The sequence below is a fragment of the Lepisma saccharinum genome, chromosome 16 (assembly GCF_977018435.1).
Source record: "Lepisma saccharinum chromosome 16, izLepSacc3.1, whole genome shotgun sequence".
Classification (NCBI taxonomy): domain Eukaryota; kingdom Metazoa; phylum Arthropoda; class Insecta; order Zygentoma; family Lepismatidae; genus Lepisma; species Lepisma saccharinum.
Genome location: NC_139244.1, coordinates 37,190,417 through 37,204,557, shown reverse-complemented (window position 1 = coordinate 37,204,557; position 14,141 = coordinate 37,190,417). Strand labels below are relative to the sequence as shown.

Below are 14,141 nucleotides of genomic sequence, written 5' to 3'. Positions count from 1 at the left end.
AATCGTCACTCATCTCTTCTCACCTTTGCGGTTGTTAACCTTCTTCAAGTTCCATGCCTTTTGATGAGTTCTGGGCTCTAGTAATTCCAACATACCTTTATTTCACAGTTTTCTTTACTATAATCTCTCTATCGTACCTGCCCCTATTTTGTCATCTCCACCTCGTCTCGTCTGATATTTTCTGTGTAATGTCTCCACTATTATTTATGCTCTATAATCTATCTATTTCAGGGGTTCCCAAACTTCTTTGTTTCACGGCGCCCTTAGTGTTTCAAGAATTTTCCGCGGCGCCCAAGTCTGAATGTAGGCCGCGGCGCCTGAATTTAGGCCTTAACACTTGCAACTTTTAGTTAAGTTGTTAAGTTGCTTGCCTTGAGTTAAAAAATAAACACATATTTCAAATTCGGAAACATTTTAGACATGAAAAGTACGAAATAAGCGCATACATTGGAATAAGTGTCATTTCTTTGAAAATATTAGAACATTTCGCGGCGCCCCTGTAAGCCATCCACGGCGCCCCCTTTGTGAATCAATCTGCTTTGTAGCTATTATCTTCTATCATTTTCAATGTTTTACTTCTTCATTATTTCTATCTTTTCTCACGGTAATCTTTCCTTCCTATCCCCTTCAGTGTGTGCACGTCCAATTCTTTTGCCCTTTGTACTACTACAATTCTCCCCTTTTGAGTAACCTTTAGCACACTTCCGACACTGCCCTTTTAACTATTTTTATCATTTCTTCTTCACGGTCATATTCCAAACTCTTCTAACCTTCACTACAATTAGTGTTGGGCTATATATCGTCCAGACGATATATCGCGATAATGAAAAAATATCGTGAGGCGATATCAACTAGACGATATATCGTCACGATATTTTGACGATATATGTCGTGTCGGCGATATATCGTCACGCTATTTGGGGCTATATATCGTGTCGGCGATATATCGTCACCCTGTTTGGCGATATATATCGTGCAGACGATATATCGCCGATATCACGATACGGGAAAAATATCGTATCGTCTGTGACGATATTTTCTTGATATATCGCGATATCAAATTTCAGATTTCGTCCATCCTTACCACCACTGGCGTACGCAGAGACAATAAGCACCTCCCGAAATTTTGAGAAATCAACATTTTCAAATGAAAGCATAAGGAACTCGTGAAAAATTGAACGACCTTTTAAGACGAAGGTCCTCCTCCGTAGCCGAGCGGGTTAAGGCGTTCACTCGTCTTGAGACCGTTCGCTGCGGGACCGCGTAGGTTCGAATCCGGCTCTGGTCGGCATTTATTCAGCCTACGTATAGGGTCGGTGGCAACCCACCATCGTGAGGAAATTGGGGAGCTCCGAGTGAGTGAGCGTAATCCGGTCACGGAGACCTACTATAACGGCTGGGGATACGTCGGGCTGACCCTCCGACTATTCCAATACTGGTTGAAGATCTCCACGCTTAGAGGTGACGAAGGAAAGCGTGGGAGGGAGACCGGCAGTCGGTAGGTACGCCAAGGCCCTTCATGGGCTGTTGCGCGACAGATTATTATTATTATTATTTAAGACGAAGACATGGAAATTATGAAATATTTTTAGTGTACCCCCTCCCCAGAACGCAGCTATGTAATATGTACCTTTTTATTCCAGCCCCTCCAAAAAAAAAATCTTGAGTAGTATGCCAGTACACTCCACACGAATTTCTCACAGGAGTCACGGACAAGCAGATGATAACACTACGCTGATGATATCAACTGGCAAGGGATCCGTTTGTAGCTTGGTTGAATGAGAAATTGCAGAAGCCGTTACGCAATCTGCTTATGCCACGCGCCGTGTTTATTGCGTATTCTGTGGAACAACTCATGGATGGGGAGGGGGAAGTTTGCATTCACAAAACACGCTTCACGGGTTCCAGCAAATCGGATCACGATAACGAGATTTTTTTTTGCTTTACATCGCGGCTGAATGAAAAAGGGGGGGAAGGGTAGTCGTTCTAGGGGGGACGCTTTTTAGAATCTGTTTCAAGTACTTTCGATGTTGGAATCATTGTAAGTTTTTTGTCTGTGAAGAAGCCTCTTATCTGTGGACGAAGCAGGTGCATTGTTCGCGCCAGGAATTTCCCGCACCTGGTGCAGGCAGTGTTGTGCTATAGTGGAACCACGAGCAAAACAACTTGCGCAGACCCGCGGCTCTTGTGCACCGTACCCCCACGAGTAGGGGAGGGGGAGAGTGGACAATGCTTCCTTATGGCCCGAGGTGGAGGGAAGAAGGGAAAGTTGCGCGAGGACTTTTCGTCCCAAGGTTTTTTTTCCTTGTGGTCGATCTATAGATATGACTTTTCTTTCTGTTTGCAAACAGGGAAAGATGAAACTTGCAAGGGCAATGTAAATACCATTTTTTAAAATTATAGTAACCCTACACTTGTGTTAATTGTCGATTAAATTGTTACATCAAGGGTTCTCGTGGGGGTCGGTGCCCACTGCCCCCTTTTCCTCTGTCGTTACCATGACTATTGCAGGCTGTTTGTAACAAGTTTGGAAAGTCACCAGTGGATGTTTTGCAGCGTGCTAACATGTAAGGTATGCGCTTTACTTGACGTGTACATGCAGCCAACGAATTGCGTTGTCTTCTTTCGTTTCTTTCTCTCTGACTCTTTGCCACTTCCCTTCCACGAAGGGATTTGAGGAGGAAGAATGGCGATTGACAATCGGTGCGTGCCGCACAAGGGATTGTTAGTGCGGTTGAGTCGCAGTCGTGGGCAATTTGAGGGTTTGTTGGTGACGAAAAGTCTGCTTTCCCTCTTTGCAGGAAATCGTAAAAGTGTCATGGCTGTAGGTGGCTGATAAACGAAGGAAGGAAGGTATTCCGCTTGCTGTGTTCGTGAAGCAGCAGCTCTGTTTTGAGAAAATGACGCGAGAGGCGCTGCTTGCAGTCTCTCTGCCTTCCTTTGTTTTTCCAATGAAAGCAAAACAAGAGAGGATTCGAATGTGTCTCCAGAATGCGTCGTGGCTTTAGTTTGAGTATTTGGGGATGGGAAAAGATGGATTAATTCGTCCATTTTACTGTTTTAAAATACCAGACATTACCTACAATGCATTGGGATGGTATCGAGACGAGACTTGCCAATCTCGGCGTCGGCTCGAGTCGAAGTATACAGTATAAACAACATGTAGGCTATACCGTGTCACTTCCAATTTTTTTGTTCCACGTCTCGCTTAGGCGCTACGAACGTTCGAAAATGAATCCTGAAATGTATGCAAACACGCAGAACAAGCTCACAATTGCTACTACATAATGGGTGCACTTTGTAATAATGCATCACTTACCAATAAATAATCGGATGGATATCCGCGTGGTTATGTATAAAGTAGTAGTTGTAAAGCAAAGGAAATTCGGTTTAAGCAATTTTTTCTAAAGGCAAAGGTCGTCAAACAATGTCGGGGAGAATAGATAAACTCTGCTATATAGTGAAAATAAATCTGAAAGACGAAACAAATTGTGCTCCAGGCTCCAGATCATTCTGACGCTTTTCCGTTTTCTGGCAGGGATTATGGCGTGGTTAGGCAAGAAAACATATTCTGCTGTGAAACGCCGTCAAATCTCTACTTTTATTGAATCCTCTTCACTTCCCTTGCGAGGAAAAACGTTCTGGAAGGGAATCACGCATATCGCGAGTGGGAGAGGGGAGAGAGAGAGAGAGAGAAGAAATTGGAGAACCAAGGCGCAGCAAAGAGCGCCTGGCCGAGCAGAAATGAAGCGTAAAATCTGGGCGGTAGATGGCAGCACCTACCGGCCTTTACAGTCTGAGAGCTGCAAGAGGTGCCAGATGCAACGCATTGCCACGACCGCAAATCCCGAACGCGTGAAAGAACTCGTAGGTTATTTCCCATTCCGGCAAGGTGCTGCCATCTGGAATCAGGATATTTGTGCGAGATTAGGAATTTTTGGGTGTTCCTTGTACTTGCCACGCTGACAGGTTTTCGACAGAGTCGCTGGATTCTTTATTTTCCAAAGCCGAATTGTTTGCCTTGGGGAGTACATGTTTGTGGGAAGTATGAAGAGGCCAGCCATGTCTTCCTGCACTGTTTATTTATGCAGGGAATCCTCTCCAAAGCGAGGAACCAAATAATAGTTCTTCCCCTCCATAGATGGCAGGAGATATGATTTAGCTCAGTTATCACTCCGTTCCTGCACAAATTTGTCAGAAAGCAAGAGCATGTTTACAATAACAGCAACTACTTTAGTTGTCAGTGTACATTAAATGTGACTTGAGTAGTATATCAGAAAAGAATGAGTGAATGAATTTGTCTCATAACAACCATGTTTTAAGAATTATACAATTCATATAATTATAAGCTCGGACCACAAAACTAGTGAATAAAATAAGACTTGGAAATATAAATCTGCGATTCATTAAACGTTTCTTAGTGGCGGACTAAAATTCTACAACAAATTTATTCTACGTGCTACAATTAAGCGTGGATCTTTTACATTATTTCTGATGCAGTACTGAAGATTCTGATGGGATGTATTGTTGAATTCTTACTTTTGTCAGTTTAATTTACTTGTTTACTTAATTTATTTACTCTGAAAATAAGATCAACCATGAAACATTCCAGAATGTTATTGATTTTCATGTGGATGTTGCTTTACAGTTCTCCAGTGACCTATGGCTGACGTGCTTTTCAGGTGCCGCACATAGGAAATAATCTGAAGCAAACCAGATAACTTTTAATAATTGAAACTATATAAATGAAAATGTGGAGAGAGTGCAAGTTAAAAGCTATCTCGTTTTCAGTTTTGAGGTAGCAGGGGCATACAGTGAAACATAATTCGCGAAACTCCAGTGATAAACGACCACATAATCACTATTTTTTTCACAATATGCCGTTACAGCAATCTAATTTTGCAATTTGTTCCATCAATCCAAGTTTCGAGAATGGAATGGTTTTGTCAAACAAGTTTCAGTCAATAAGGGTTTGCCAACACTACGATGGTCAGTTTGTGTCTGAGGTGTCTCACGAATTGTCGTGGAATTGAAATGAAGTCAGCAGTTTGCCCAGCCTGAAGTTTACAAATCATGCATACCAGTGTATATAGACATAATTGCCCATTCTGAAGGAAATAAGCGCCCATCCCCCTCTATACAATCCTGACTATGGCACTGACCTACAAGCGAATAGTTTGACCAACTTGTCTTTCGAGTCGACTTTTTGCTCATCTTGCATTGAACCCGGATCCCATCGATTACAAAGCGACAACGTGAAACTATGGTAGAGGCTCTGAAATGGGCAGCAATTCACTCATGTGAAGTGAATCCACCCACCCATAATCAAATCAGTAATCTCTGGTAGTTGCTAGAAATTGTTCACTTCAATCAATTTAAATTCACAGTTTTTCTATTTACTGTTTTGTAATTTATATTTTTGTATTTTTTGTATTTTTCTGCGGGGAGGGGTGGGGTCAGTAATAACTGAACATTGTCCAACAGAAAAATCAGTTTAATTTCAAAATGAACGCAGCTGTGCAATTACAACAGTTTTAAGTATCGATTTCAGTACGGATAGCCAGCCAACCACTCGTCGTCTCCGCACTTCTTGTCAATATTTGTTACAATTTTGCAATGGCTTTGTAAATTATGTAGTGTTAAGCGTGGTGCATTTTCGCGAGAGAAATCCACTTTGAAAGGAGACGGGAAAAAAATTTCCCTCTCCCACAAACTGATTCGTATTGGACTTTGTTATGCAAGCCCCGTGGCGAGGGGTTGTCGAATGCGTTTCCCAATCGGGTCGTGACGTGAATGCAGCCCCGAATTATTCCCCCACCCCTTGAATCCTTTGATTTGCCTCGTTGTAAAGGCAGGCACAGTTCCAGTTCGCGCTTTCCCTATTTTATGAAGAACAGTTTGTTTATTTGCTTATTTTTGGCCGCGTATTTTCTGGGCTGAGTTCGCCATTGCGGTGATAACGACTGCCCGGTTTTGACGGAAAAAGAAAACGAGTACAAATAATACGTGTCCGCTTTCGCAGCAGTGTGTAAGATGCTTGCAAGCAACGACATATACTCGTTGTTACGGTAGAATAATGCGGTGAATTTTTATGGTTCCCAGCATTCAACGACAACTTTCCTTCAATTTCTGACAAATAAGGGAGTTTTCTAGAACCATTTTTAGAAGGATTATATACTGTTAAATAGTGGAAGTGAAATATTATTTTAGAAATGTTGCCAATTATGCAGAAAACCACCAAAATCAGAAGTTATATTTAGTTTTCGTGTGTTCCTTCGCTGGAATAGATTCCTGTGCAAATTCTTTGAATTGAATTTGTTTGTCGACGTTATGCACAAGAATCGTAATCGGGACTGTCTGCTGTAAACTGGGGTCCGAGTCACTTAAGTGGTCCACCGGGTATCGAGTTTGAGGTTTTGGTTTTAAGTCCACTTTATGCACAGAACTGGACTTACAATAGCAGTTCAAAGTTGAATCTGAACCAGTGTTGCCACAATATGAGGGCACAATTTCCCTTTCCAAGGGGCAAAATTTCCCTTTCCGGACCAATTTTTCCCTTCACCTAAGCAAATTATATAATAATAATAATTAGTAGTAGCAGCAGCAGCAGCATTATTAGTGGTGGTGTTGGAAGCAGTAGTAGTACGTATTTAAGAATTCCGTTGAATTCGTTATTCGTTTGAATAAAAAATATTTTAAAAAAATTTCAAATGTCAGTTTCATCACTTCCTGACCAGATGTCCCAGGCTTGAATCCTTGTCAGGAATCCATTTAATCGAATCCATTTAATCGTAAAGCTAAATCCTCATCGTTACTATTTATCCAAAGATGCATAATAAAGCAACGTACAATAAACTTAAAGGAGCAGAAACAAGTAGGAATAGCAAAATAAATAAATAACATAAAAATGTGTATATGAAATTCGAAATTAACATGAACTGAATTAATTTAGTCAGATGACCTTAAAATTTCCCTGCATTTGTGGTATTTTTCATCGAAATTCCCTTTTCCCTTTTGGCTAAAATTTCGGTCCGAATTTCCCTGCAAAAGGGAAATTTCCCTTCATGTGGCAACACTGATCTGAACCACTATGTGCCTCCACCGAGTATCGAACCCAGGTCTATTTGGTTACAAGGCGACGACGTTACCAGTGAACCATCAGGGAGGCCCCAAAAATTCTTTGAAGCACCTGCATGTGGCATATAATGATATTGGAGGTTTTCCTATTTTTATAATGCTATAAGTTGCCAAATTTTACAGTGAAAAAGCTATTTAAAAAACAAACCGGCGCATCAGCCCTCTAAGAGCAGCTTTATGGATGACGCGTGGTCAGCGCATCGAGTCCTATCACCGATGTTTTCTTGCTTTTGAGACTGGAGTCCGCTACTTCTTCTTTTCAAGTATCTCCCTTGCAACGTCCGTCCCACCTACACAAAATTACCACACTCTAAACACTTCAATTAGGAGGACGGCAAAAGTCTACCCATAAATGCTAACTTCTTACCAGTCGTTGAATACAGATTCTAGATATCTCTGGGCTTGCTGTAAAACGTGAACAACAGCTTTATATAATATGTGTGTGTTTATTATAAACTTATCGTAAGAACGTCTGTTAGCACACTAGTCTTTAACCTTTATCACTTAAGTGCAATTACATTTACCATACACGTGCATTCACCACTTCTGGATTCAAAAAGGGGGAAGGGACCATTCAATTTATTCCTCGCAGTGAGGCGCCAGGGGGAGTATAGGGACCTAATTTTATTTAGGGCGCTGTTCGCTGCTGACGTCACGGCTCCCCTGTAAGAGAAAGTAGTATGTGCGCGGTACCCCCAACCACAGCTGGGAACTGGCCGTAACCAAGACAAGCGGGCGCTGGGTAAAGGATTTAAGGATGCCGCGACACCCCCAGCGCTAGCTAGGAATCGGCAAGCCGACCGGTGTCTCCTGTACAAGGGCGGCAGGTTAGGAAGGAGGTCTAGGTGCTCCTAGACAAGCCAGGCAGGTAGAACCTGGCACCTAGACCGGGTAGTTGGGTTGCTGCTAGGCTCTTCTTCTTCTTTCTTCCTTCTGGGATGGCTGCTAGGCTTCTGGCCGGATGGCCAGTTTTTCCCAGGATATTTGTCAGTTGACATCCGGGAGCCAACTGAGCTCCGGCCTCGCTGCGCTGGGTTTTATAGTCGCGGTGGCGCATGGGTGGTGAAAATTTTAACTACAAGTACGCGTTGCTAACTCATTTTTTTTACATATTGCAAACTTCGTACTGAGAAATATCAAGGTTTTGACATTGAGAAATCACTAGTGGGAAAATACTACACTAGATGCACGTGACAATATAAACTAAAACTGTGTGCATTCAAACAATACAATTAATAATGAGTCTCGCAGGACTCTGCTATTCTAAACAACACGTTGAACAGTGTAAATGCCAATAATTGATAACATTAAAAAGAATATAGCGACCACGCAGGGTCTAATAATGAGTGAAGCTAGTAAACGCAGAGGTGGAACCGTTAACGTTTTCAGAATACATTTAAACTAAAAGCGTACGCCTCGCAGGGACATTCCGCTTAACTCTTTCATCTGATTAAAAAGAATATAGCGACCACGCAATGTCTAATAATAATTAAATGGCGGGTCGTTACACCCTGTTTACCCTCACGATGCTGATGTAACGTCGAAATGCACCGGGATTCGAACCCTGCACCACTCGCTCCAAAGGCGTGAGACTTCTACACCTACATTTTGTTTTCACCTCCGGGGATGAGACCTTGAGACATCTCGCACAAAAGAGAAGCCCCACACTTACCCCTACTGTATTCATTGTACAAACGCGTAACGAATTGAATTCATACCGCACATAATAATGACACATTCAATTCAATGTATGTGTTTGCAGTAACTGGTTACTATATTACAGAATAACGTTTAGTTTATTTTTCAAAGGTAAGTGATTCGATGTGAAATGTGTTGATTTTTCGAGTGGCTAATCCATCATTTGTCTCCTCCTTTGCAGTGTGGTCGCAGGGACTGATCCCGCAACCATCCGAGACCGCCGCCAACATAGACGACTACAGCGCCTACGACGACTATGACTATGAGGACGCCGCTAACGAGTGAGTACCCCTTCTGTCTTCACCACAGAATAACACTAATATTCAGGTTGCCTCAAGATTACCAGAACAACCTGCTACGTTCCCCGGTTTAGTCACAATGGATCTACTTACTGTTATTCCTCGACGGCGAGCCTGAGACTTATAAGCCTACTATGAAGCCCTCAGGTTGTGGGAAATCAGATAAGGATATGCTTACGTAAACATTACCAACTTGCACTCGCAATTAAACTCCTTATTAGAAACAAAATTGTATTAAATTCATAATTGTTCTTCACTACACAAATTATCACATTCACATTTCCAAAATCACGTCCATTATTCCAGCAACCTCCATAATAATCTCTCTCTCCTAACAACTTACAATCAAATGTTTTAAGGTTAGTCCATAACCATAAAAGACTACCCAATTGAACAAAACAAATTACGTCATAATTGACAATTAACATTTTAAACATATCAAACACTTAAAATGATACAATAAGTGGGTGCGTATGAAACCTTTTAGGTGTAACAGTGTTGGTATATTACTTTGTTTTTCGTATTGGAAAATTGTATGTGGTGACGTAACGATTGCTGAAAATTGCCATTCCACAGGATAATTATTTATCTTGTAGTTTACGGTTATTACAAGAATAAGAACACAGTTTTTTGTAGTGACGTTTCAGGATAGCACACGCTCATCAGACATTTTTTTAGTTTGACTAAAGATACAGTTATAACAATGGTTAACAATAAGAAAAAGGAACCACTATACAATGACTATGACACAAGGGAGCGTGTGTTCTCCTGAAACATCACAACGAAAAACTGTGTTCTTATGCTTGTAATAACCACAAACTACAAGAGAAATAATTCTAAAATGCAAGCAATGCGTATACAAGAAAAACTATTCCACAGAAGATGACGATTATGTTCCTTGGTTCATAAATCCCGAAATGGCAGGACTGGATATTAGTAGTACGACTCTTGTGGGGCACAAGGAGTTCTTTGACATCGCATTATCACTATTCCCCATTTCATGCTGTAATTTTATTAAGGGTCAAAATACTCAGATAATTTCGTTGTCCGAAGAAGAATTCAAAAGAAAAAATAAATGTGGAAGGGGAATATATTCTGAGGGGCAGCAATCACATTTAATGTACTGTACAGTCACCGTCAATAAAATGGGACATGTATCCTGAAATATTCGCTTCCATTCAAGGCTTTGTGTGTGTTGTCTAACTTGCCATTGGAAATTTGCTATTGAAATCCACTTAATCGCCGTAGAGTTAGGCAACACACATGACACCTTTCAGGGAAGCGAGTATTTTAGGATGTAGGTGTTCCATTTTTATTGCTGGTGACTGTACCACTAAACAACATTCAAGAATGCTTATTGGGGGCAGAGAGAGCATTTTCTAGCTTGTGGGGGCTGGGATAGTAAGGGGAATGGACTGGTCGATTTGGGATGTTATCACTTGTTCCATCGCAGATCTTCCTGCTGTTAGCGAAGTTTGAGCACTGCCGTAATAACTATCTAGCATTATCGTGGCGTGACTCGAACTCGGGCCCCCGGGCGTCATAACTCGATAGTCTAATCACGTCATTAAAGGGTCCCGCTGAAGCGCTGGAAAAGAGCTTCTCAAAAGCAATTCACGTCAGCGACCTTCAGTCGAGTTGTAAGGGCGGAAGAATATGAAATACAGTAAATCAGCGTTATCCACAAAATCACCGTTGGCGACAGACGCTGTCTCGTCAACGGTTTTAACGATCAGAAATTCGAATTCCACATAAATAGCTCGAGAGATCGTTTCTCACCCCAGTTGTACTTATAAATCTATCGCGTGAACAGTTCTTATCTCCTCATTATGGGCTGATTATCGATTGATGCGTAAAGAGATACCACGGGGAGTGGTGCGCTATTGAAGTTTCATTTCCGGGAGCTTGTCGTCACTTCTAGATCTACAGGTAAACGAACATTCCTTTATCCTTTTTCTATCATTCTCGCAACGTTGTTTCTCCGGGGTGTACCCCAAGCTATATGTGTACCTCTCGCTGCCAATACCTCTAGCCCCAGGCTCTCACTTAGCCTTAAGTAACGATCCCTCTAAAATCTACTTTAGATTTTAGACGTGCTGCAGATGCGGGATGACGAGTTCTATATGGGATCATGAAAACTGGTCTGGGTCCACCCTGGCAAACTCTCGTTCAGACAGTATAGGCTACACTCTGTCTCGGGAATCTGTGGAGCACGGTCGTGCATAACGGTAAAGAAGGGGAAAATGCAAGTGGGTGGAGTAAAGCAGTGCGCCCTGCTGCAAACGGCTGTTATTCACTTCCCCCTTCACGCGTTCATTGGTTGAGCCCTCTCAGGTCACGACTTGTTTTCGTTCGCTTGGTCCAGAAATTCCCGGGACAGTGTATAGGCAGGTATTCTGCCTTAGAGTTGACGAGCTGTATCTTGCGGGTGAACCCTGCCCAAGCCTGGCTGCGCAGTAGCAAGGGGGAGGAGCTACCGGCTGCGCGTCATTATCCTTGCGTTCTGTCCTTGCTGTCGACCTCCCAAAGGGCAATTAGGTGGCAACTACATAAACGTATCTCTCTCACACTCTGGGCAGAGTAGCCAAGGCCACCCGAAAAAGATACAGCTCGTCAACTCTAGGTATGTGAATACGGTGAACCTTCTTTGGTTGAATGTTTATCAAGTGAAATGACATTTATTCTTTGTAGAAGTTCTGATATTAGCATTTACTTTCTGAATTTGCCGGTTTTATCTGTCTGTGCATTTTACTCTCAAGCATTTTGAGTTCACATTATTTTCCAGTGGTAAGAAGAGATTAGATTTATGAGTGATTTGCCGCAAAAAAATACACACTTCAAGAAAAATATTATAGAAGAAATCGTGATGTGTTTTTTTTTTTAATGCAAACCTACATGAGGGGTTCAGAGCACAAGTGACGTAACTCCACTTTTCGTGGAAATGGAGTTACATGCATGACTTAGAAGTGTGAAGTCAATGACGTATTTAGGGTGGGGGGTCCAAGGGGTCCGGACCTCCTCCCCGAAAGATTTACCAAGTAAAATAAATAAAATAATGAAAATATACTTTCTAGCATTTTTTATACTATAATCGATGGTCATTTACTCCCTATGAACTTCGAAGGCAAGGATTATTATAGCCTATTGGGATCATACTGCTTTGAAGGACAGTACCAAAGATTTATGCACGCTATTACTTATGAAAATATGCTTAAAATATTAATCAAGAACATCATTTTTTTTGTAATTCAATAAATATTCAATTCTTTATCTATTTGACATGAATTTCCTTATTTTTATACAAATTTGGTAATTTTAAGTACACGGAAACTAGATAATAAATATACGCCTTTATATTTATATTCTCATATCATCTTTTTAAGTATTCATGTAATAAAAATGCAATATTAATAATTTACATATTTTAATTAATATTTACTTAAATTATAATTACTTGTTTTAATTTTATTATTTCTTGGACACTTGGTTCGGACCCCCCCCCCCCCCCTCATCCCCCGCGAAATCTAGATACGTGCCTGTGTGGAATATCAACATTTCAGTGCTAGAAGTAAGTATCTTCTAAGTTTCAAATTGCTTGTAGAGACACCACTATGATTGTGCTTCAACAGGTAGTACTAAGCTATCTAAATGTATATTTTTCTCAAAACTGTCTTAATGGAGTTAGGTAACTTGTGCTCTGAACCTCTCATATGTAGTTAGGGCATATACTAAAACACGGGTCTTCGATTGCCCTTGCACCCACACCTTCACGAGCTTGGCCGTGTCCCATGTAGAGGCAGTTAGGAACAAGCGATTGAATGAAGGGCGTAGTTGGAACTCTGTGTCTGCTTGATGGAGTGGCTGGCAGGAAAGCTGATCCCGTGACAAAAATGATTGATCCCCATCGACGCTTCTAATTAGCTGATTTTTCCACTCGCTTGTAACTTTATCTAGTTCCAGGGACACCCGTTGATGGATTAGCGTCGCTGCTGTGCGATGCTCGGTTGTCAGTTCTGCCCGTTACCACCTTTCAAAGCCCCGGGTGGGGCCCGGAACAGGACACTGCAATATTGAACCCTTGTACCTGGAGATTCGACTCTATCTCCTGTGACCTTGTCACCGATTCAAATCTTGATGGATGGGTCGATCCAAAGGTTATCAATTCAGGCGGACGAGACACTCTGCGATGGTGCTGCCTCTTTCGGCGTTTTTACGGCATCCTACATGTTTTTAAGCACAAATTGCATTTTGCTTAAATTCTTGAACTTAACTGTGTTTTGTAAATCAAGGTGAATTGCTAGTATTTATGTACTTCACTCAAAGTAACACACACGGCTACAGCGGCGGTGCCAGAATAGGGGTTCTGAGGGGGTGCGGAAAGAAATTTAGTTGGTGCGATTCTGAAAATAAGGAAAACATGAAACACGCATGCAACCTTTCAAAACTGGGGGAGGAAGGTGCCAAAACTGGGCCAAGAACAGTTTACTTTCCCTTGGGTAGATGAGGTTTAGCCTAGTGCGGGGACAAAAATAGCAAAATGCGGGGAGCAATTACACCCCCAATGGCCGCCACGTAGTAACATAAATTACTGACTGAATTGAAATTATACTCGTATGTGCGAAATATATAACTTTTCAATTTTCCAGGTAGGCTATGCCCCCACTTGCCCTCCCCCTGGATGTCCGTGATGATATGTATTATGTCTTACATTCCAAGAAAATGGTCATAGACTGCAAACATTCATACGCACGTTACAGTCTTATTGAACTATGTACTGAAATTCAAAATGAAATTATCCTTGCCTTCAAAAACACATTTTTTTTTAACCTTTCCAACCAATGGACAAAATACCTAGTAGTAGTACATTACATAGTACATAATAAATACATAACATGTACCTTCCGTCTGCCACTTCAGGACAAAACACGAAGTGCACAGCAACATCGTCTTCGTTAAAATCCCTTCTGCCGCACCATCTCCGACAACGAACTGTAAATTTCTTCGTGA

At 41.6% G+C, this 14,141-nt stretch overlaps 1 protein-coding gene across 2 annotated transcripts in view; it reads left to right on the top strand.

Moving 5' to 3' along the window:
- The window catches only part of LOC146000405 (tyrosine-protein kinase transmembrane receptor Ror-like), a 597,959-nt gene that overhangs the window by 492,542 nt on the left and 91,276 nt on the right, over nt 1–14,141 (top strand). For both annotated transcript variants that reach the window (XM_083137999.1, XM_083137998.1), the window contains exon 2: nt 9,017–9,116. In XM_083137999.1, coding sequence (XP_082994125.1) covers nt 9,017–9,116 — 100 coding nt within the window. The remainder of the gene's footprint in view (nt 1–9,016; nt 9,117–14,141) is intronic.